General features: G+C 36.0%; 1 protein-coding gene across 1 annotated transcript in view; it reads right to left on the bottom strand.

Moving 5' to 3' along the window:
- The window catches only part of Vegfc (vascular endothelial growth factor C), a 97,599-nt gene that overhangs the window by 32,390 nt on the left and 39,558 nt on the right, over positions 1 to 25,651 (bottom strand). Inside the window, exons 2-3 of the mRNA XM_070016448.1 lie at positions 2,522 to 2,735; positions 951 to 1,141 (exon numbers count right to left, since the gene is read on the bottom strand). Coding sequence (XP_069872549.1) covers positions 951 to 1,141; positions 2,522 to 2,735 — 405 coding nt within the window. The remainder of the gene's footprint in view (positions 1 to 950; positions 1,142 to 2,521; positions 2,736 to 25,651) is intronic.

The following is a 25,651-nucleotide window of genomic DNA, read 5'->3' as shown; positions in this document are numbered from 1 at the left end:
CTCATATACAATCTGCAATGTGATCTGTGCATCTGCTCTAAAAACCCTTGTCCAAGCTTAACCTTAAGAGATTTGTTGGTTATTTATGATAAGCTTACATCTAATATGAAGAACTTTTTTTTTTGTTGTCAGTTGTATGGTTTGAACTCAGGAACTGAGAGCTGTCCCTGAGCACTCTTGCCCAAGGCTAGCACTCTACCACTTTGAGCCACAGCACCATTTCCAGTTTTCTCATGGTTAATTGGAGTTAAGAGTCTCACCGTGACTTTTCTGCCCAGGCTGGCTTTGAACTGCAATCAGATCTCAGCCTCTTGAGTAGCTAGGATTACAGGCGTGAGCCACAAGTGCCTGGCTAATGTGATGAACTTTGGAAGTTACTAAAAATATTTAAGATTTATAAGCAGAATTATCTTTACTGCAGAATTATCTTTACTTCATGTGAAGAGTTATTTCAATATCACATCATTTTGCATAAAATGGACAAATTATAAATGTATGCAATTACATATTTTATTATGCAATTTTGCTGTATCTCTACAACCATGTGAGGCATTTTAGTGCCAAACGAAGGTACTTATTCGTATAGTGATACATACATACTTATATATGTTATACAAATACATTTATACACATATATGTATGTGTATAAATATAGATACATATAGATACATGTACATATAGATACATATATATGAATAGGTATAGATTCATTATTTTCTTCTGCAGGGTTTGAATTGCTACTGTATGTAAAGATTTCATAAAGCATTACTTTCTTCCTAATCTTCTATTATCAAAGCCAAAAAAATGGATACATTTACTTCATTTCCCAGAGATGATGTTAGCAACTTTGACCTGAAATAAACTACTTTAGTGGGACCACAAGTTTCCACCCCTTGTTCTCCAAGTCACGGAGAATGCTCTCAGGTGAAGCTGAGATGCAGCGTACCTACCGTCTTGCTGAGGTAACCTGTGCTGGTGTTCATGCACTGTAGACCCTCGCTGTTGCAGCAGCCCCCACATCTGTAGACGGACACACATGGAGGTTTAAAGAAGGTGTTTGTGGCTGCTCCAAACTCCTTCCCCACATCTATACACACCTCCCGGGGCATGCATTGAGTCTTTCTCCACTCATTATCAATACCTGTCGAGTCACAGGGAAGTTCCATAAGTTACACAGAATCCACCAGGCAGGGAGAGCCCACAGCAGTTGGAAGTCACATTTGCTTTCAGATCTCAATTTTGTACTGTGCATACGTTTAGGGAATTAAAAATAAACAAACTGAAAAGATGATAGCTGGCCTAGTGAATAGTATATATACGATATAATCTTTAACAGAATAGCTAAAGGTATCTCCTTTAAAAACTCCTTAGTACAGCCATCTAACAAGCTAAATTAAAGTTATGCTTTCTAAAAATTACAGCACTTGTGTTTGGTTTTCCTTGCTTATGAAGGTGGAAATTTAATATGTGGGTGTTTATAAGAGGTGCAAAAATAGAGTCATGCTCATTTGCTCCAGCATGAACTACTTGCATGGTCCTGATAAGTATGAACAGTATGTTTTCGTTTTAAACTGAGATGTAAATGAGAATTGGACTATAATTTTGGACTCAAAAATTATTCTCAGGTAAACTAATTGGCAAATTTAAGTAATGTCAGGCCAGTAGCGTAGCACAAAACAAGGCTAGATTACAACAATCAGGTCTTGTAGCCTAAACTGGCATTTTTATTTTCAGAAAAAAATCTTATTTCCTGTTCCCTTTTTTATTTTCTCTTGGAATTTGTTTCTCTGTGTGGGATCTGTGGCTTACCTATAACTCTAGTTTTTTTTTTTTTGGTATGACCCCAAATATAATGTTTTGGAAAAAAAAGAGGGAACGTATATACCGTTGGATATTCAACCACAAAGCAATTTTTTTTCTTGTTTTGCTCTGAAAATGTTTTGCAATGTCACTATTTGTAGTGAGTGATATATAACATTTAATGATAATTCTTGTTTTTATTATCATTGTTTTTAAATTAACCAACCAGTTTTGAGTATGCCATATGTGACAATGCACACTAGATAACTCATCAGCTTTATAAAAACCAAGCTCAGATCCAGTTATCTTTGAGGCACCAAAGCAAAAGTATCATTTCTAAAGGTGATTTGGGTTTGTTTTGTGAGAAATTAAGGCATTTCTAAGTCCAAAACAATATTGTATAAAACTATTGCAATGATATGGAAAGTTTGCATGATTAACTGGATATATCTAAAACTTTCTGACAGGTTACTACCTCAATTTTAAAAGCCAGTGTGTATTGACACACATGTTTTCTCTCTGTCTTTCAAAAATCCCTTTAACACTCAAAGTGAAATCACAGTATGTTCTATTTCTAAGTAATCCTTTTATTTCCATTTTGTCTACCTCTTTAGGCAATAAAGCATACTCAAGAGTACAAAGGCTGAAATGATAGGACAATCTAGACAACTTTCAACAGTTTGATATGAGCTTCTTACAGATTTCTCTCTCCCCTACTTACTTTTCAAGATCTCTGCATTATAATGTGCTGCAGCAAATGTTACAGTGTCTTCTGTCCTTGTGTTGTGATTGGCCTGGTCTTTGTTGTGTTGCCAGCCTCCTTTCCTCAACTGGCACTTATACATTTTCCAGTATTCTGGGTAGAGGACAGTCATGAGTTCATCGACACTTGACACGGACCGCAGTTGTCCCTCCAAATCTTTGCTAGCATAAGCCTGTCCAAAAAAAAAAAAAAAAAAAATCCAAGATCAGTCTCTCATCAAGCTAAGGGTTAGAAACAGGTGTTTTCATAAACCTTTAGGTTTATTGTTATAGATAATACATTTAATCATAAAATACTAGTACTAATTCCTCCAGAATTACGTGAGTCTCTACTTGGTCAAGTTACATTAATATTTTAATTTTCTTAAATCAGTATAAATATATTTTGTCATAAAAGAGAGGATCACTGGTAAATTATTCATTTAATAACATAAGAAATGTACTAAACTGGTTTTTTTTTTTCTGTCGGTTATGGGGCTTGAACTCTGGGCCTGAGCGCTGTCCCTCAGCTCTTCAGCTCAAGGCGAGTGCTCTACCACTTGGGCTAAAGCACCACTTCCAGTTTTCTGAGTGTTTATTGGAGATAAGAGTTTCACGGACTTTCCTGCCAGGGCTGGCTTTGAACCACAAAATCCTCAGATCTCCACACCTCCTGAGTAGCTAGGATTACAGAGCCACCAGTGCCCAACTAACTAAACTTTTTTAAATGGAAAAAGTTTTATAGTTGTCACATATGTCGTCTCTTGTCCTGAGAAACCAAATTATTAATAGGTACCGTCTATCTGGGATGATAAACCACAATCCTCCTAAACTCTACTTGCCAAGTAGCTGAGATTATAGAAACGAGCTATTATGCGCTTTAAAGCCACCACGTACTTCAAATTTTTAATTAATGTAATTATTCATTAGAAATGTGAGCAAGTTACACTTTAATAGAGTTATACACATTGATTCATCGCTGTTATCATTCCAAAGGGAAGACAGACAGTTCTCTTTAGTCTTTTTATCATTTATATCTCTACCAAATACAATTAACATTGTTCTCATTGCTTCTACCCTAACTAGTTTTTACACATTTTTCTTTGAATTTAGCTAGATAGAATCCTACAGTATATAATTTATAGCGATCAGTCGCTTTCCCTTAACCTACGTGTGAAAAATTGATCCTTATGTGAAGCGATTTGTTTCATTGTTCTCTGGTTTTCCACTTTACCAACTACCACAATTTATCTAATCCTTGGTCTAAGGTCTTTCAGTCAATGTCATATATTGAGTTTATTACTCAAAGTAAATATACATTTTTCTTTGTAGATATGGCCAAATCATTTTCCAAACTACTTGTACCAACTTACACCTGAGAATGTATATGCATACCCTTGCTCCATATCTTTGTCAGCTAGTAATCCAGTTGTTTTCAGTCATCCAAATTGATATGTGATAATATCTCATTGTGCTCAATGAAAGGTTTTGGTTGACTGATGATAATGAGCACTCATCTGGATGTGGAATTTGCTCTTGTAGAAGTGACAAGTAGAAGCTTTTTATTCCTTTTTGTTGGCTGACTTATTTGTTACTGATTCGTAAGAGCTCCTTGAGTATTCTGGGTATTAATCTTTATTAAATATTCTTATGTGTATTGCAAGTATCTCCTGTTGTATAATTTGTTTTACTCACTCATAAATGACTTTTGGAGAAACGCTTTTGTCTGAAAATTTTCTCCACGGTTAATATTTTTTGTATATTCTTTTAAACTTCCTTACCTACCCAAATCATGAAAGTATTACCCTGTATTTCTGTCTAGACTCCTTTAAATTTTACTTTCATATTTGAGCTACTTTGAACTTAAACTTGATTTTTGAGCATAATGTGAAGTAGGAGTCAATATTCTATTCTTTCCTCATATATAACTGATCCTGAAGTTATAAGCTGAAATTTCTTTTTAGCTATTGCACCAAACTGGTCTTCTGTGCTATGAATTATGTTTAGTTTTTCTGAACCTTTGATTTTGCTTAACTTTTCTGTATATAATTATGCTATGACCACACTACAAGAAAGCTTTATAATTAAACTGGAAATTAAAATTATTATGTGGTTGATACATGGGAGGTCTCAAATTTTCATATTAGTGATGTACAAAACTGTTTGCAATTCCATTTCCTTTCTCTTTTATGACTCAGTGTAGATCTGCTTATTCCAAAACTTTGAAGGGCTTCATAGCACTCATAGCAATGGTAACATATGAAAAGCCACGTCCTTTGTATATATTGTGTGCTCAAGGATGATTATACATCCATCCATAATAGTAGTAGAGGTAATAACAGTAAACAAGGGAAATGATTATATTAATAGATACTCATTCAATAGTATAGCATGGTCAGTTCTCAAAACATATTAGCTGTTAATCATAATCTGTTTTTCTTGTATAATTTCCATTTTCCCAATCCTATATACCTGTTACTAAAATAACACTTTTGCATACCCAAAGATGTCTAACACGATGCCATAGTCAACTTTGAGTTTTCTAAGAAAACTTGTTTTAGAAGAGCACACATGTATAGTATAATAAAATCTTTCGTGTGTGTTTTGGGCATATATATATATATATATACACACATATGTATGTATAAAATTGTATTTGAATCTTAGCTTCTCCACTTATCACGCATGACCTTGGACACTACACAAGAATGCTATAAAAATTAAATAAACCACCATTAATCTAAATAACCCAGTGCTTACTCAAGGTAAAATCCTTTTGTATGTTTTCTAGGATAATTTATATTTCATTTTTGTTAAATTTGAGTTGAATTTATTAAGCTAATATATGTATATGTTGTTCCCCTTTGCAAAGAAATATTTGTGTTTGACTTTTTTGTTTATATTGCTTTGAATAGAACAGCTAGGATATCTATTTCTACCTGCTGCAAAGATTCATAGAGATGGCAAGTAATAATATGTGCAATATGTTAAACACAAGGTAAATCAAGGAGAAGTCAGTCAGAGCCTTATTAATTTTTGTGGAACTTGAGGGCCTTTTTTTTGTGGGAGAAGGATGCTTGGGTATTTAGGGCCCAATAAGCCTATAAGGATGAAGGAGTGAAAGAGAGTAGGAAGAGGAAAAAATAGTATGGGGGGTAGGAGATGTACTAGAAAAGCACACCCTGACTTCTCAAAATAACTAAGGGACAACACGAAAAGTTTCAGAAAATGGAATCCAAACTCCTGATATTTCAGTGATTTCTGCATTGGCAATTGCATGCCTCCTCTTATGCAAGGTGTTGGGACAATACAATAATTCAACAGCTTCCATCGTTCCCTCATCTATCTCAGTGTGGCCAGATAACAGTTGGATCCAAAAGTTATAATCCATAGGACTTAATACAACGAGTATGTCTTCTTAAAACAGTAGCAGTATTTTTGTCATGAACATATGCAATGCACTTCAGCCACAAAGAAAGCATCCATGTCAGGAGTTTGTAAGGGTTTATTGACAATAATAAAGTTTCTTCAAGGTTAAAGAGAAGCCAAAAGAATTAAAGTAAATGATAATGGTGAAGCCCATCCTTGGTTTTCTCCCTTAGCACTGCTGTAAATTCTCTTGCTTTAATAACCATATAGGAAATTGAAGATGACACCTATTGTTTTCTGTTTCTGTTTTCCCTTCTGATGTTATTTAATTCCTCAAAGGTTTTTCATAATATTCCACTAACAACACATATAGCCAACATACATTCTGAAAATCCTACTGGTTTATAAGTATAGATAATGATGGTAATTTTACTCTAAGCTTATGTTGCTCCATTAATAAAACATAGATAAGGAAACATACTTTACAAAACTGCTGTTAAAGTTTACAATGAATTTTGTAAAGCACACAGTAAGAAGGAGGTACACAAGGCAGTCACTTACTTTAATAAAATATTCGAAATAAATAGGAATAAAAATTATGATTGTTTTATAACTTTTGTTAAATGACTATTATGTGCCAAAGAATGTTCTAGGCATGTTACTTGGAAACTTACTCATTTACAGAGTTTATAAGATAGAAACCATTTATGTTTATTTTGGGAGCTAAGAATACTGCTCTTGAGCTACTTGAATTTGTTCTTTCCAAGGGATTTGCAAGTTTTAGGGCATACCTGTTTTGTAGATTGCAATTAATTCCAGATGCATTTCTTACTGCTTATGTGCTTCTGTGTCTAAAAGGGATTCCAGATTAGTTACAAAAGTGGTAGGGAAAGGAATTTGTTGCTATGAAACAATGTTGAGTAAAACAAAGTTGAATTATTTAACCAGAAGTCCTGTGCCTAAAAGAACAAAAATTTCATTTTTCACTTTTACAAACTCTTGATCCTAATTTCTCTCCATAACTAAGAACTTACTTTAAGGTAACAAAAGTACAATTTCTGTATAAATTACCCAACTACTCATACATTTCTATGATGCTGATTTTATAGTTAGTTCATGCTGTTTCTGGGAGGGAAGAGTATGTGGTTGTTTGATGTGCACTCATGAGTGACTGGAATGTGCTGAAGATATTTTAGTAAATAAGCAAGCTGGAAAAATGACTAAAGATTATCTAATTCATCATTAATGAATTGGAAATTTGACTGAGGTCAGTATCACTCAGTCAACACTAGAAAAGGCACTTTCTAAAACCACAAAACACAGTCTTATCAACCCAAGTTCCCCCGTGTCCCTAACTGATTACTAATAGCATCACTCTACCTATTGTTCAGAATCAAAAATCTGGAGGAAAATCATGGCATAGTACCTTGCTAAATTTTATGATATTTATGAATTATTATGATTTCCTCTATTGAAATGTTGAGTTGTCTAAGTTAACAATTATGAGGTTTACTACTATTTCCATCAGGTATATTAATAAAAATGAAATACTGAGTGGAGAAGAAAGACAGATCTACACTGAGTGAAGGTAAAAATTTTTAAATATATGATGAACAAATATTACTTCAAGTGTCCTTCCTGGCCCTCAAAAATTACAATTTTGACAAATGAGTACTGTGTTGAAGAATTGTTTCACTTTTAACAACGATGTGTCTATCTTCTTTCCCTGAGAAGTATGTGGGAGGATACGATCCCAATAAATAAGGGAAGAAGTTATCTGATTAATAAAACTGTCTTCATTACCTGATGCTTAGATTTCAATGTAAGAAAAAATACAATTCCAGGCCAAATTTTGGTCCATGTTTAAAATCTTATCTCTGAAGGACAGATCTAGATTTAAATATTTACATTTTACAATCCGTATTAATGAGTGAAATTCTTGTTTTAGGCTTCACATGAGGAAACTGTCCATGTCAGTGAAAATATTTGAGATACTTAACCCTCTTGTACAATGTTCTGAAATTACCTTCCTGACCCCAACATATGACTGGAGCACTAGACAGTTGTGGATTCAATTCAGAGGGCAAAATTCATTATTAAATATTTTTCAATATATTCCAGGTACATTTCTGTATGGCAAATTTACAAAACTGGATTTTTTTTTTTTGGCCAGTCGTGGGGCCTGAATTCTGGCCCTGGGTGCTGTCCCTCAGCTCTTCAGCTCAAGGCTAGCATTCTATCTCTTGAGCCACAGCGCCCTTCCAGCTTTTTCTGCTGATGTGGTGCTGAGGAATCGAACCCAGGGCCTCATGCATACAAAGCAAGCACTCTACCACTGAGCCACCTTCCCAGCCCACAAAACTAGATTTTAAGATAAGTGAAATTAGTCTTTACTTATTCCCCTCCTTCCAAAAATTATCTATTCCCAAGAGGTCAAGGAATTTAGTTGTCTTCAGAAAAAGAGACAGATATCCACACATATATACAGAGAGCACAAATGAGGTGCCCAATGGAAAAACAATTTAATCATACTTATGAATATAATTGAGGCTTATTTATTGGATATTTAGATAGCAAAAACTGTGCCAAGTACTGTAGAAGAAACAAACATTTTCTTAAGAAGAACATCTGTATAAGTAAAGATCTATATAAAATATAAGAAGATAGATAGATAGATAGATAGATAGATAGATAGATAGATAGATAGATAGATAGATAGATAGATAGATAGATAGATAGATGGATGGATAGATAGATAACCACAAACGAAGAATAGGAATGTTCTTTAGGAATTCTGAGGAAGGGCAGTATTTCTAGTTGTAGTATTCAGGGAAGGCTCTTGAGGAAGCTCAATCTGGAGCTCTCACTTTGTCCAATACAACATGGGAAAAGTGAGAAATTACAGGCAGCAAACAAAGCTTTTTCTCATATAAACCAAGGCCATTACTCTCAAATAATTTTCATCCTTCTGAAAATACATACGTCTTTTTCGTTTTTTTGCCACATGTATATACATAAAATGATTTAGACTTCTATGCATTTTAACGAGTTTCATGCTAGCAGTAATTCTTTGAAACAACAACAACAAACTGTAGGCATGCCCTGGAGTCTCCCTCCACACAAGGCCTCATTTCACCTTTGGGCTTCCAAGTTCATCTTTGAAGTGTTGCCAGATGTTGAATGCCCCCTAATAGACTATGTGTTGAAGTCTTGGTCATCCTACCACTGTGGTGCTCCTGGAAGGTGGTAGAACCTTTAACAGGTGGGGTTTAGTGAGAAGTAGTTAGGTCATTGGATACAAGTTTTTTTTTCTTTTTTTAAAAATTTTTTTATTGTGAAAATACTGTACAGAGGGGTTACAATTACATGGACAAGATAATGAGTACATTTCTTATCAAGCATTGTTGCCTCCTCCTTTGTTTCCCCTTCCCATCCCTTCCCATCCTCCCCGTCCCCCCCCCCCACCAAAGTTGTAAAGTTCGTTTTCGACATAACGACTTGTACATCTCATTGTTGCAATGGGTCCACTTGTATCCCTATTTAAACGACATGTTTTTCCCCTTCCCTTCCACAAATTATACCGACATCAAATACAGTGAAAGCAGGGGTTATACTGTGGGGGAGGGACATTCAAAGCAACAAAGAAATTATCTTATAAATGCGTTAGAAACAATCGCATGAAAGAAAAAAAACATTTGAATACATATCTTAGGGTTCATTTCTCTAACATCACTTTCTCTGACCTTTTCTGCTTGACTCAGACATATACTAGATATTGCAAATAAGGGAAACCATGGGACTTATGTTTCTTTGGGCCTGGCTTACTTCACTTAATATAATTTTTTCCAAGCCTTTCCATTTCCTAACAAATGGGGCAATGTCATTCTTTCTGATGGATACAAGTTCTTGAAGCAACTTTGGGGTCCCCGCTTTCCCTCACTTTTGATTGCTCCCTGGCTCGTGATGGAGTGGATTTGCTCTACTAAGTACTGGCCCCCTCCTCCCAGGTGCTCTGTCTCACCAGTCCTAAAAGCAGTGAAACCACAGGACCACGACCGGAACCTTCCAAAACTGTGATCCAAAAATCCATGATTTTGTTTTTGTACATTAACTATGTTCGGTATTTTGAGACAGGGAGTAACACACCATGTTCTGTGAGAATTCTGACAACTCAATTCAGAGAGTACTCCCTAAGCTAGGTATTGTACCACCCTGTATCTCTCATTAAATCTCATGCCTTCCAGCATTTCTTGATGATCTCTGATCACCCTGACCTGCCTTTAATAAGAATATTAAAGGAGTTAACAAGAATTCCTAAATCTCAATGTCACTTCTTACTAATATTTATCATCTGACTCCATACCAGCCTGCTCTGTGGCCACAAAACCATGACCTGTTTTTGTCAAATTTTGTGGTGAGCCTGATATCTTTTCTCAATGCGATATTCTTGACATAGCACCTGTTACAACAATTCAGAATAAAGACTTCCTTACAATTTTGATGTATTCCATGACTATTTATGCCCATACTAATCTGATGCCATTTCCACTTCTTAGATCTCACATGCCTTCTTTCAGTTGGCAAACTTATCTCACATTCCATAAAAAAAAAAAAGACTTTACACTGTAAATTAGTTAACATCCATCTCTCAATCTTTGTTCCTCATTTCGGAAGATGCAATTTCTTGTTTCTCTTCATCCTCTCTACAGGGGATTGATCGGTAACTTTCTACACCGGCTACAGAAACACTTGACTACTTTTGTTAACTACCTTTGTTTGGTATCCTTTCTCCCCCACCTCCTTTTTCTCCCCAAATATAGTGTTTCTATTAGCATGATAACTTCTTGCTCCCACAAGTTTTAAAAATAAACACAAAGTTACTGACAAAATAATACAAGCAAGCCCAAGGAAAAGTCTTTACATTTACATCTTCATTGAACTACGGCCATATTTCTGCTCCCCTTCGGAGCTTAATTTTTTTTATCCTTTTAATTTCTTACAGAGTTTGAATTTCTAAATATAAGTGATCATTATTCTCTACTTCTTTGTCTCTTCTGAGCATTCTAATCTGGTTCTGTACTCCAATGGAACTGGTTCCAAGTGGGTCCCAGAGTTCTGCTACGTGCCATCATGTAGCAGTGCTAATAATTTTATTATTCAATGAAAATAAATGCCCATCTCCCAGAAACTATTTTGCATTCTCCTTTAATGTCCATTGTGATCAGTATCCTCTGCTGTAGATAGTCTCAACTTGGAGTTCTAATGATCTAGAATTCGTTTTCTTGCTTTCTTATACCCCTATCTGCAGAGTCTCATTTATTTCTGATCCTCCCAAAATAATGTGTGTTTGAGGACTGAAATCTGTGCTTCCAGAACAAAACTTCTCTGCAAAGCCATTAGATTTCTTACCATCTCATTCCTAAAATACATAGAAAGCAGAATTCACTAGTCATCTCCAATTCCATTTCTCCACAGTTTTCCTCATCTTTTTGAAACTTATTAAGCAATTTCTCATTCAAGAGTTTCAGAATTTGATGTAATAGTTCTCTGTCTCTTAAACATAATCTATTAGCAAGTCTTAATCCTTCTACTTCTAAAACATAGAAGTAGTTTTCAGGTCCATTGTGAGCTTCCTAGTCTAACTGCCATCATCTCCATTCTGTTTCACTGTATTGCACTCATAATTGGTATTATACTCACAACTGTTCTTCTGAATTGTTCTTTTGAGTTGATCCTGACAATTGAATCTCCACACAAAATTCAGAAGAACACCGATCAATACTCACTGAATGATGCCATTCACCTTTGTAGTCTGTGTCAATGTATTACCACTATACTTCAAATAAAAATTCCCCTATACACACATTAAGTCCCTAAATTATTTGACTTCTGCTAACTCTCCAGTTCTATCCAGTTTTATCCCACATCACTCCACTCATAGAACTTGCATGTATCATAAACTCACCGTTTCTTTCAAACATAACCATAGCAAATTCAGTTTGCTTTGGTGGAATTACATTCCTCTGGCACTGTTGATCGTTAGTGTCTGTCCTCTCTTCTTCAGACTTCACCTGACAAGTCAAATAATTTCTATAGCTTTCTATGATTACAACTAAATGTCTTAATTCATCCAATCTATTTCATCACCATATTTCATTCTTTCATGCCATTTTCCACTGTAAACACTGGCTTATTGGTAACCTGACATACCTCATTTTCTCTCCGTGTACTTTCTTCCTCATAGTGTGCTACAAAGCATATGATTTTCCCAGAAGGAATAAACTAAAGATCAAGGTAGCTATAAGACTGACCATCTCCTTTTTCATGTCCCCTAATAACATTGTAGATAATACTTTCCTAAAATCTGAGAAAAGTATCTAAAAGTAATATAACACAAGTCTAATTAAAATTGTCCAAAACAACTTCTAGTAATGATATATTTACTTCCTTAAGGTAGCTTGAATTTCATTTCAGAAGTTGTTAATTGTTTAATCAGAACCAAGAAATAGGAAAATAAACACAGTTTTCTTTTTTTGTGTGTGATGGTTCTGGAGTTTGAACTTGGGGTGTGGGCAGTGTCTCTGAGGAGTTTTTCTTAGTTGTTGTTTGTTTGTTGCTCAAGGCTATCACTAGCATACTACTAGTTGAGCTAGAGCTCCATTTCTGACTTTTGACTGGTTAATTGGAGATAAGATTCTCATGAATTTTCCTGCTTCTCACGTCTCCGCCTCTGGAACATCTAGAATTACACATATGAGCCACCATTGACCAGGCGTAATTTATTTTCTTTCCTTCCTTCCTTCCTTCCTTCCTTCCTTCCTTCCTTCCTTCCTTCCTCCCTCCCTCCCTCCCTCCCTCCCTCCCTCTCTCTCTCTCTCTCTCTCTCTCTCTCTCTCTCTCTCTCTCTCTCTCTCTCTCTCTCTCTCTCTCTCTCTCTCTCTCTCTCTGTCAGTCATGGGGCTTGAACTCTGGGCCTGAGCACTGTCCCTCAGTTCTTCAGCTAATGGCTAGTGGTTTATTAGCGATAAACAGTTTCATAGCCTTTCTTGCCCAGGCTGACTTTTAACCATGATCTTCAGATCTCAGCCTCCTGAGTAGCTAGGATTATAGGCGTGAGCCACCAGTGCCCGGCCAATTTTCTCTTTAAACTGAACATTGACATAATAGTAAGAGCTCTTGCGTTTTAATATTTTTCATAAAGTTAACATTTCAAATCTTCAATGAGGTTAACTCAAAAGTAGGAGATAAAACATAGGAAATTTACCTTCTTTCAACCTGAATAATTTACAAATACAACTGAAATTAAATCAAACAGCTCAGTATTGCATGAGCTTAAAATCACTATTAAACAGAATATAAGAAATGAAGAAAGGTAGGTGGAAAAACATGATCTCTGATTCAAAGATTTCAAGGGAAGATTTCTCAAACACTAAATTGCATTTTCCTTCTTCCCAATTCACCTTAGTGGAAGGTGAATTAAATGAAAAGATAATCTCAGAGATACATTCTGAATTTGGGCCACAAAGGAAAAAATATTATATATTACTATTACATTGCCACATAATATATTATTATAACTTATTGTTATATTGCAAATGAATTATTATACCTTTGGCTTATTTTTAACATACATTCTATATAAGGTGATACAAAGTTCTATGGGAATACTACTTATTTAATATCTTCATTGATCTAATACATACTTTATTTAACTTACATTGATTTTCATTTAGCACTTTTATCTTTTATAATCTTTCCTTTCTTCCTTTTAAATTTTCAAAAGAGTGAGTTCTGGAATTTCACTATTCTTTTTCTCTCTTGGTTTTTTTTATTGGAGTTCTTTTCTGTATCACTAACTGCAAACTTCTCTAAATACAGCTTTTAACTCCCCAAGTTCTGCTATAATATCTCCAAATCAAACTTTCAAGTATCAATGAAAAACTATCTTTAATTATGTAACTTCCAGTATTTTTAAACATCAATTTTCTTTTCTTCAGTAAACACATGTAAAATTAATAAAGAAATATGACAGCCAGGCACTGGTGGCTCACACCTGTAATCCTAGCTACTCGGGAGGCTGAGATCTGAGGATCGCAGTTCAAAGCCAGTCAGAGCTGGAAAGTCCATGAGGCTCTAATCCCCAGTAAACCACCAGAAAACTAGAAGAGGCACTGTGGCTCAAGTAGCTCAAGTAGTCTTGAGCTGAAAAGCGCAGGGACAGTGCCCAGGCCCAGAGTTCAAGCTCCATGAACAAAAAAAAAAAGAAAAGAAAAAAAGAAAAGAAAAATGAGAGTACTATTATTCAGAATAGTAAAAATTAGTTCTAATTTTCAGAAGTAAAATGATAGCATTCTGTTATTTCTTTTAATCAGTCCTGTGTGTGTGTGTGTATGTGTGTGTGTATGTGTTTGTGTGTGTATAAAAACAGGAAGGAAAAGAAAAATAAATTGTGACTAAGATATATGCCACTAGTACATTTGTTTTCAGCACTGGATAGTTTGGACAGAGTTTCTTAGAAGACATCTGCACAGAAATTTAATTTTTACTTTTGCCTATTTGGGCTAATAGAAATTAATGAGTAAGGGATAGTAAAAAAAAAAACTTAACAAATTCATGGTTCTGAATAGAAACATTTGAAATCAGATATTGGCAGGTTAAAAGAGAGATCCAGGAAAACCAATGACCTGAAACATGAAGGGACATTGGATCAAGCCACTTATCATTAGAGATTTCTAAATGTTGGCATGTTCTTGAAGCCATTAGGAAGCTCTATTAGTTCTCTTGAAAGTTCCCCAGTTGCCAATTTCTTGCCTGAACAAATTGTTGTCAGTGCGTCTAAGCCTTCTGTTAAACATTAAACATACACAAAAAACACATCCCTTGTGGTTTACAGATATAAAGTCAGGCCTATCTCTAGTTAATCTTATTAATTCCTTGGTCATATAACAAGCAAATACACCAAGTAGCATGAGAACCCCTTACTATCTGTATTCCCTACACTGTGTATTCTGTGAGAATCTGCTAGTATCTGTCTGGTCATTGCATATCAATAGAAATGTCAGATCTAGTTTGAGAAATGATAATGTTAGCCTCTGCCCCAAATAATGTGCAAATATTATGGCCTACCAAGAATTCATCCTCCTAATGTTGTAGCCTGCTCAGGTTTGTTCTGGGAAGTGCGTGAATATAGGACTACTTTCAGTAGTGATGCCACATTTTTTTTTGGGGGGGGGTCCAGTCGTGGGCCTGAACTGTGGGCCTGGGCGCTGTCCCTTATCTCGTCAGCTCAAGGCTAGCGCTCTACCACTTGAGCCACAACACCACTTCCGGCTTTTTTTCTGCTTATGTGGTGCTGAGGAATCGAACCCAGGACCTCATGCATGCAAGGCAAGTGCTCTACCACTGAGCCACCTTCCCAGCCCCTGATGTCACATTTTGAGACAAAGGGCAATGTTGCAGTTGAGGGAAATAGCAAGGATACTGCAAGTTCTGCCATACATAGTGCCTTTAATACACACACACACACACACACACACACACACACACACACACACACACACACACACACACACACACACGCATGCACACACACACACGATGCTGCACAAAAAATAGAAACCTAAAGGGAGATAGGACAACTCTATGTAGACAGTTACTATGTTGCCATGGAAGACATAGTTCAATTACTGCGCAGAGCCAGCGTACTAAGGCAAAAAAACTGGCTTCATGTTAGAAATAGTTTCCTTTTCTTTTTTTCTTTTTCACACTAGGAACTGAGCCCAGAACTTCAAACATTAAGCCCAGAGCCTTGATCATGCTAGGCTAGTGCACTACTTGTAAGAAATAGTTTTGACATAAGGCTTTCCAATAACATAATATAAAGGAGTGAGATCAGCATCAAACAGAAGCCAAATAGGAGCTAGTAAGGAAGAAATCTGCTGAGAATGGTGTACAAAATTCCAATACCAGAAAATTTTACCATAAGGCATTAACCATAATTATTTTCTTCATTTTTATGAATGAGATAAGCAGAGTATATCTTTGACTCACAGAAATACCTTGTTCTGATTCCATGAAAGCATTTGTTACCTTCCTGCTTTCTATTTTGATGGGTCCAGAAATACAGAATATTTTAAAATATATTTTTATTGTAAAGATATTGTACAGAGGGGTTACAGTTACATGAGCAAGGTAGTGAGTCCATTTCCTATCGAACACTGTTACCCCCTCCTTAGAATAAAGAATATTAACACATGGTAGGACAAGTATGTCTAATCTGTGGTGTTTCAAAGAGGAAAACACAGAGGTGAGCAATCTTTGGAACTGAGAGTCCTGAACCAATATATGACATGTCAGAGAAACAGTAGAGATGGAGAGAGAGACAAGACAGACAGACAGAGATACAGAGAGAGACACACAGAGAGACACAGAGATAGAGGCAGGAAGCAGTTCCTGACTGCACCAGGAATAGTCAGGAACATTCCAGAACAACTGCAATGCAGTTAATAACTTACCTCTCTGCAACATGGCGGTAGAGAGAAAAAATACTTTATGAGACATATTTGAAAACTTTTTCCAATTCCTTCTTATATTGACTTCTTTTCTCTTTTGGTGATTACGTTGTGGCCAATTTTTGAAAATTTCAAGTATATACTATAAAGTTAAAAGCTACATAGCCTTTGGTTGGTGGATAATGTTATGATTTCCAGTATGTTGAATGCAATAGTAAACATTTATAATACCACACAAACAATATTAACCACTACTGAAATTCTAAGCTATCAAAAGCCATTGAAGGCCATCACGTATCAGGTATTCATATAAGCCTAAAGTAAAGCAGATGCCAGATTTTGGTAAGCTCTTGTTTGCTGAATTTATTAACTGGATGTAGAAATTTACTTCCTGTGCGAGTGCTTTGATACTTCAGAGACACATACTTTAAGAACGTGCAGAGAGGGAGAGAAACAGCATCTGTGGGTGTGGATGCACTGTGAAGCAATACACTCACTTTATTCACAGCTTTGACATCGTGCATAAGTTATCAGGGGAATGAGATGAGGTTTGAAAATTGAAGCATAAGGAAAGAGGATGTACTGTAGAGCTAACCTATCATATAAACCGAGGGTCTAATCCAAAAATGTTTGCCTTTTGTAGGGCTATGTAATGATCTGAATTAATGTATATAGAGATGATGAGGACAATGTTGTTTAGATTAAGATAAAGGCAGAAATAAATTAGACAAAACCATTGAAGCCTCAATTTTCTTGAAGAAATATCACAATCAACCTTTCTCCAAAGTTAAGGAATGTGACTGCAAGTTCTGAGTCAGAATGGAAGACTGCTTTCCTTAAATGAATTATGTTCTTAATGATCAAGTTCTATTTCCTTAAGTAGCTTACTAAGAGGAAGAACAGAATAAGGGTAGGAGGGAGAAAGAAGCTAGACTAAGCTATAATTAGTTGGATTAAATGAACATTCAGACTAGGCCAATAAAAATAGAAATATCGATATTGGTATAATATATATGTTAAATAGGTAGATATTAAACTAATTCAGTTGGGATTGATAAATCCATTTTGAATCTGAAAGAAGCAATTAGAAAACTTTTCTTTCTTTCTTTTTCCTTTTAGGTTGGTCCTGGGGCTTCAACTCAGGATCAGAGTGCTATCCCTCAGCTTTTTTGCTCAAGTTTAGTTTAGTGCTTTACTACCTGAGCCACAGCTCCACATTCAATTTTTTTTAATGGTAAACTAGACATAAAGAGTCTCACAGACATTTCTTCCTAGGCTGGCTTTAAATCTTGGTCCTAAGATCTCAGCCTCCTGAGTAGCTTAAATTATAGACACAAGTCACTGACACTTGGCTCATAGATAGGAAGGAGGGAAATGGAGAAAAAATGATTGCTTGGTTTGGCACTAATGCACATTTAAGTGTCCGAAACTGCACTCATTTAAAATTAAATCTGCCAGTAAAATAACTCTCCAGAGCAGTCACAAATCTCGAGTAGACAGAAACACTCTGAGAGCACCCTTATGTGAATCATAAACATTACTAAAAACATTTACCAAATGTGATATGATATAAATCTCCAAATAAAGGCTTTCTTGAGATATAACATTCTTGCCTTTTGTAGGGCATTTGAAGATTTAAGAAGTGAATGAGTTTAAAATGTTTAAATCTATCTGAGTCCCTGGTGCTTCACGCTTATAATACTAGTTCCCTGGAAACTGAGATCAGGCCAATCTGGGCAAAGAAGTTTTTGAGATTCCATGTCACTGGAAGAATCTGAGTACTGCAGTTTGTACTCAGGGATTTTGATTTGATAGACTACATTGATTGGCTTGCTTGCCCAGCTGGTGTTGTACCTCTTGAGCTATAATCTCTAGCTGCTAGGCTTTTGGCTTCTTTTTATGCAGCTAGAATCTTTCCATTTTTTTTCTTTCTGGGCTGATCTCAAATGACAGTTCTCTAGATCTCAGCCTCCTGTGTAGGTAGGACTACAGGAACGAGTCATAGTTACAGTCATAGCAGATTCAGATATTTTCGCTGCTGAAATTAAAATTTCAGTTTTGATAAATGAAAAGAAAAATATTGCATATGGCATAAAAAGGTTTCCAGATGCCTGAGGATTTAGGTTCAAATCCAAGCCAAGGAGAAAATCTGTGAGACTATTTGCAAAATAATCAGTCCAAAAAACTGAACTACAGACATGCTTAAGTGGTACAGCAACCTTCATGAGCAAAAATGCTGAACAAGACTGCAAGACCTTGAGTTTAGGCCCCAGAACCAGCACAAAAATAAATATAAAAATAAATTTACAGGTAGTCATCATGATAACACCAGGAACCTATTTTAGCCTCGCCTCTTAAACTAAGGTTTAGGAGATTGCTCAAAAAATAAACGAGGGCCACAGCCATTGTTATGTTCCAACACAACAGTAATTACAATAACACAGACTTACCATACACTCAAGATATATTTATTTGTTTCACATCCTCAGTGGCTCCTCTCTATATACTAGCTAGCCAGAAGGCTGAGATCTGAGGATCTTGGTTTGAAGCTAGCATGAAGCCCTGAGTTCAAAATCCAGTACAGTAAAAAAAAAAAAAAACAACAACATATATGTCTAGAAAATTACTTCATGGAATAAATAGGGAATCTACTTAGGAGCAAAGGGAGGGAAGAGAAAAAAAGAAAAAGAAAACCAGAAATTTACAATGCTGGTGCCCTCTTCAATGAAGTGGAAAGATATTGGGACATAAAAGTATAAAATGCATTTATTAAAATCCATATAAATCAATATAATGAATTCCAAGTTAGTTTTAACTCAAAAAATTAGAAATCAACAGCAATGAACTCTGAGAGGAATAATATAATCAGAACAGAATAAAGTGAAATGAAAACAAAAATAGCAATAAAAAGTGTTTCTTGCATATGCCAAGTATACAGTCATCTAACCAGTATAAATGAGAAAAAAAATCACAAAGAAAGAATTTTATTTTTCTTTTTTTTTTTGTTTTTTTACAAAGAAAGAATTTTAATATGGAAATAGAAGTAACTATAAATGCACAACAAAAATCATAAAACTGAGTATAATTTAAAATTAAATCTAAAAACCGATAAAACTGGTGAATAAATTAGAAGGTATTTCAACCAAATAGTTGATAAAGGATGAGCATACAGAATGATTCAAAAAGCCCTACACACACACACACACACACACACACACACACACACACACACAAATTTAACTTCTTATAGAAATAGGATATCCAATGAAGTATTAATGTCAATAGCAAAATCTTCAAATCAAACTAGATATAAATCTACCTGAGAAAAATTAATAATTGATCTTACCATAGATTTCTACTTATGTACTAAATTCACATACATCAACATAATCAGTTCCTAAAATAAGACATTACCCACCACTGGTAGACCGAGGCAGGAGGATTTGGATTGTGAGGCCAGCCTGGACAACACAGTAAAACCTTGTCTCAAAAAGCAAAACCTAGTGAGGCGCTGGTGACTCCTGCCTATAATCCTAGCTTCTCAGGAGGCTGAGACCTGAGGATCGTGGTTCAAAGCCAGCCTGGGCAGGAAAGTCCAAGAAACCCTTATCTCCAATAAACCGGAAATGACACTGTGGCTCAAGCAGTGGAGTGCTCTCCTTGAGCTGAAGAGCTCAGGGACAGTGCCCAGGCCCAGAGTTCAAGCCTCTAGATTGACCAAAAAAAAAAAAAAAAAAAAAAACCTAGCCAGATACGATAGCACATACTTTTCATTTCAGCTATCATGAGGAAGAGATCAAGAGAATCACAGTTCAAGGCTAGCCTGAGTATCTCAACCATTAAGTTAGGTAATCTTTTTTTTTTTAAATTTAATTTAATTTTATTTGTGAACATACTGTACAGAGGAGTTACAATTACGTGGGCAGGATAATGAGTACATTTCTTACCAAGCATTGCAGCCTCCTCCTTTGTTTACCCTTCACATCCCTTCCCAGCCTCCCCCCTTCCCCCTTTATCTATATGGGAGGTGCAAGAAGGAGGTTTACAGTCTGAGGTCAGTCTCAGATAAAATGTGAAAGCATTATCTGAAAAATAAAAGGCTAAGAACACGGCTCAAGTGGTAGAGTACTTACCTAGCACAGGAGTTCATATTCAAATACTACCCCCAATAAGCAAATTAACAAAAAATATTAACCAAAAAGTAAATAATGTTTAAGAATGTATACTTATAAAACATAATTTATAAAAAGTTGTATATAGAAAGAACAAGGAACTGTACATGTATATGTGTGCTAATAGTACAAAAACGTATAGAAACAGAAGCATTGGATCTGAACATCAACTACGTGATGAAATGTAAGGAAGGAATGAGTTTAATCTCAGCTGAGGAATAGTGCAGGTCTCTAAGATTTAGAATATTTAAAAAAATACAAAAACTGATCAATCAGATGGATAAACATCACATTTCATGTTGTCTCCCTGGGATTTATTATTTTACTTTTTTTTCCCTCTCTGTTTTCTTTCCTTTTGTCCCTGTTTCTGACTTCTGTACCTTTTGGTTTTTTTTTTTTTTTTTTTTTTTTTTTTTTGTCGGTCGTGGGGCTTGAACTCTGGGCCTGGGCGCTGTCCCTCAGCTCTTCAGCTCAAGGCTAGTGCTCTACCACTTGAGCTACAGCGCCACTTCCACTTCTGTACCTTTTGTTTTGCGTGTAAGTTTATCTGATTTGGGAAGGGGAAGGGGAAGCACAGGTGTACTATTTCAGCAGTGATATGCACTAGACACAATGTTGGAAATGAACTCTACAATCTGGGAGGGGAGGGGAAAATGTGGAAGATAACAATAAAATTAAATGTTTAAAAAAAACAGACAAACACAATAAGCCTAATTTATCTTATATTTTGTAAAATTCAATGTAAAACTATTACCAAAACAAAGGGATGTAATTAATAAAATTTTATTAAATTCTACAATATTTTTCTACCAATATCTTTCCGAGGGTGATTTCTTCAGTATTCTCAATACTGAAAGCCTCTGCGTATTGATTGGAAAATAGGCTTGGCTAATGAGAGGGAATGAATAGAAAATGAGCTTAGATTTCAAGTCTACCAGAGAGATCACTTGCTAGCAAGAATTTGTGTCTATGAGAAGCCCCCATTCTATAACCATGTCTGATGTTATACAGAGAAACTAAGGCATTGTCCCCGGAATATAGTATGTTCAATAAATGACTACTTATAACTTGTTGATGGAGGGCAAAAAAGTAAGTGTATGAAGAGGTCCAAACATCTTGCTGGCATGGCCTGCAGCAGTTATCACTCATCCTGGCTTTATCTGTCCTCTCTCTTCTCCCTCCAGCCTAATGCCCACTGAAATAGTAAGGCTGTAGCTGTGAATGCTAAGGGGCTGTTAGATGGTGGTGCTGTCTAAACATTCAGCACAAAAATGTTTATATTGTTTGAGGCTTCTTTTGGGAGGGGCAGGAAGTGGCCAAGGGTGTCGAAGAATGATGTAGTCTAAGGATAAAACACTTGAGAACCAATGCCTTACGCCTAAGGCTCAAGAACAGAGAAGCCACCTTATGGAATTCATTAGCTGTGTAGATTCCTCACTCATGAGTCCGTGGCCGCCTGGAGCCCTGCTACAGACTTGTCAGCAGGCAACTCTTTTGGTCACTGGCAGCCAGAGTGACCCTTTGATCAGATAGGGTTTGTTCTTTTCTGTGCCCCCAAAGGGTCTGCTCATTTTAAGACAGATGTGAGGGAGAAGAGAAAGCACAGAATACTAATTTACCATTTTTTTTTAAAGAGAGCTGGAACTAGAACACAGTCTTGTATTCCTCCAAAGTAGATGAAATAGAGAAGTTTAGTATTTATGAGGCCACAGACGTGATGTTAGTCTCACATAAAGAGACTACTTAATACAGTGTTATGACTTGTTCATGGGAAACATGCAGTAGCTATTTAGATTTAGAAATGCTCCAGAATCTATAAATTTTTATGTAGAATTATGTGCCTTTATCTATTGAATATTTGAGTTTTGAGATTATCATGTATTACTTTGTAGCTAACTGTATTTCCTCCCTTCCTCCTTCCCTCCTATTCTTTTCCCCTCCTTGTCTTCCTCTCCTTTTCATGACAAGTACTTATTATGTAGACCTCATCCCCTATCCCAGCCTTAAAAGAGCTGGGATTACATGACTGGGCACAATGCCTTGTTATAGAAGGAATTTTCACATGATTTTTCAAATTAATATTTATAACCAACTCCCAGAGAAGGAAAAATACTACTTTCATCATATCCCTAATGATGAACTTATAAGTAAATAAAAGTTATCTGTGATCAAATAGAGACTCATTAGGAAAACTTCCAACACACTTTCATTTACTTAGGTTTCAAATTATTTCTCATGTAAGAAAATTTATTACTCAGTATATATATATATATGGATACATACATCTACATCTATATACATACATACACAAATAATACAAATAATACATACAAATAATTGGGATATTGCTATGAGTTTTAAAGTACAGGACTCTTTATTATCTTTGAGTAGGTGTACCAAGGAATTTTGGTTCAACAAGTCAGATTATGTGTAGACTACAACTTGATCAATGTCAACCATTCCATCATTATCCCTGACCTCTCCCATCCCCACCCACTGTTTCAAGTTACTGGATTCCACTTTTTGCACATATACATTCATATGATGACTGTGTAAGTATTTTTATTTGAGGTAAGCTTTCATCTGCTTCCTATAGGTAGATTTGAATTGTGGGGTGAGAGTGAATAAACATAAGGAAATACAGAAAGGTTTCTTAGTTATCTATTAATAAATCCTGAATAAGTGTTCTGTGTTCTATAAATGTAATTTTTTCCAAATATATCTATAGTTTAAAAAATTCATCAGACTATCTGATTATAAACCACAATATACAAGTTATATAGAATCCAAGTATGGTCTCTTTTACTTCGATTAGTATATCTAAGTAACTCCTGTGTTTCATAGTTTTGTTTTAGCCACTACTCATCTCTTGTTCCCAATTTGCACAGTTGTGGACATTTACAAATGCACATAAGTAACCATGCATATCATGGATAATTTAGATGACACAATCCAAAGCTGATGTGTCTACATCCTCCCAATTTCAGTCTATTTTCCATCTGTCAGCATTTCCATCTGTCTACGTTTTGTTGCCTTGGTTTTGGCTCTTGCTGCAATAATGCCCACTTATAACACGATGGACATGCTGGAAATTAAAGTCCAAAAAACAATCCTTGGCCCAAGATCAACAAGAGTGTGCAAAAAGGTGTACATGTTCCCATTTCCTTGGCCTTGGTTTGCATGCTCTACACTATTTCCAAGAGATCCAAAGTAGAAGTTAACTGCAAATAAGAGCATCTTTCTTGATGTTCCTTGGCCTTGGTTTGCATGCTCTACACTATCTCCAAGAGATCCATAACTGCAGATAAGAGCATCTTTCTTGATGCTGAGCTACTATTCTCTCATCTCCTGCCTAATTTTAACCTTTTCCTGGAATCCCCTCCCAAATAAACTTCTTGGTCACAGAATCTCTTTCTCCACATCTACCTCTAGGAAACTATGCTTCTAAGGCCTCATGGAGGAGGAATATTATAAATGTTTATAGGTGTCTGCTGTCACCTATTGACATGCTATGAAAATATTAAAACTAAACTAAATTCATGACTCCATTCATACACAAATATTCATATTGTTTTATTCTATTTTGTGCTGTAGCAAAACTCCAAAGTTCAATAACATATATATATATATAATATATATATATATTTAAAAGGATTCATTAAATTCATAGCTTGCCAGGAGTGGTTGGCTACTACTACTCCTAGCTACTCAGGAGGCTGAGATCTGAGGATCGCAGTCCAAAGCCAGCCAGTCCCTGAAACTCTTATCTATAATTAACCACCAGAAAACCTGAAGTGACACTGTGGCTCAAGTGGTTGAGCACACACCTTGAGCTGAAGATCTCAAGGACAGCGTCCAGGTCCAGAGTTCAAGCCCCATGACTGAAAAACAAACAACACACACATACACACACACAAACTCATAGCTTTGAAAGGTAGAAATCCATGGTCAGGCAGCACTACTGGGCCTTTGAGTGGGAGAGATGGGAGAAAATGATGGAAGGGGAGACATTGATAAAGATGAATTTTAGTTATAAACTGACATTCTGAAAAAAAACCCTTGTGAACAACTTAAAAAAATAAAAAATAAAATTTGAATAAAGTGAAATGTTTTTTAAAGGCATGCAAATTCAAGGCAGATACAAAGAAAAGGGCTTATGTCTTTTTCTTTTTTCTTTGTCTCTACCACTGAGTCACATTCCCAGCCCTGGCCTTATGTCTTTTTAAACAATGGGTAGGGGGCTGGGAAGGTGGCTCAGTGGTAGAGTGCTTGCCTTGAATGCATGAGCCCTCGGGGTTCAATTCCTCAGCACCACATAAGCAGAAAAAACCAGAAGTGGCGCTGTGCCTCAAGTGGTAGAGCAGTAGCCTTGAGCTGAAGAGCTGAGGGACAGTGCCCAGGCCCAGAGTTCAAACCGCACAACCGACCCCCCCCCCCAAAAAAAAAAGAGTGGGTAGGAAACTGTGGTGGAGATGAAGTAAGAAGAAAGTTCTCTGAGGTCAAATCAGGATAGTTCTCATCAGCCATGGTAACATAAATGAGGGATTTCTTGAATTACTTTTATGTTATTGTGCAAAGGTGTTTCAGTTCAACGTGGCAAGTTGTGAGTATGCTGCGTCTCAATCAGTATCACCTCTTCCCATCCTGCATATTTTAGTTTTAGTATCAATGGAAAGGGAGGAAGCCATTGGAAGGATGGAAGTAAGGAATAGCATTATTTCACAATTAGAAATGCATTCTGGCTTCCACCAGTAGATTATATTTGAAGCATATAAAGAGAAACAATAGGACAATTAGGTCCTGTTGGAATCACGAGAAAAGGGATGATGTCAGCTTAGCCAAGAAGGAGTAACAACATGCAATTAAACACAAGGATCTGCGATGTGTTTTAGAAGAAAGGAAGCTTTGGCTTGCAGATGAATTCCTGGAGGGTTTAGACAATGAGGTTAAATGAAAAATCCAGGATGTTTTGTTGATTCATGTGAATTACACATAAAGCACTGAGCTCTATGCCTGGCACATATTAAGCACTCAGCCAGCAAATGGCAGCCAGATGTG

This window comes from Dipodomys merriami, unplaced genomic scaffold (genome assembly GCF_024711535.1).
Source record: "Dipodomys merriami isolate MVZ:Mamm:240054 unplaced genomic scaffold, mDipMer1.0.p SCAF_12, whole genome shotgun sequence".
Taxonomy (NCBI): domain Eukaryota; kingdom Metazoa; phylum Chordata; class Mammalia; order Rodentia; family Heteromyidae; genus Dipodomys; species Dipodomys merriami.
Note: the sequence above shows the minus strand (reverse complement) of the source record. Positions and strands in the feature narration are given on the sequence as shown.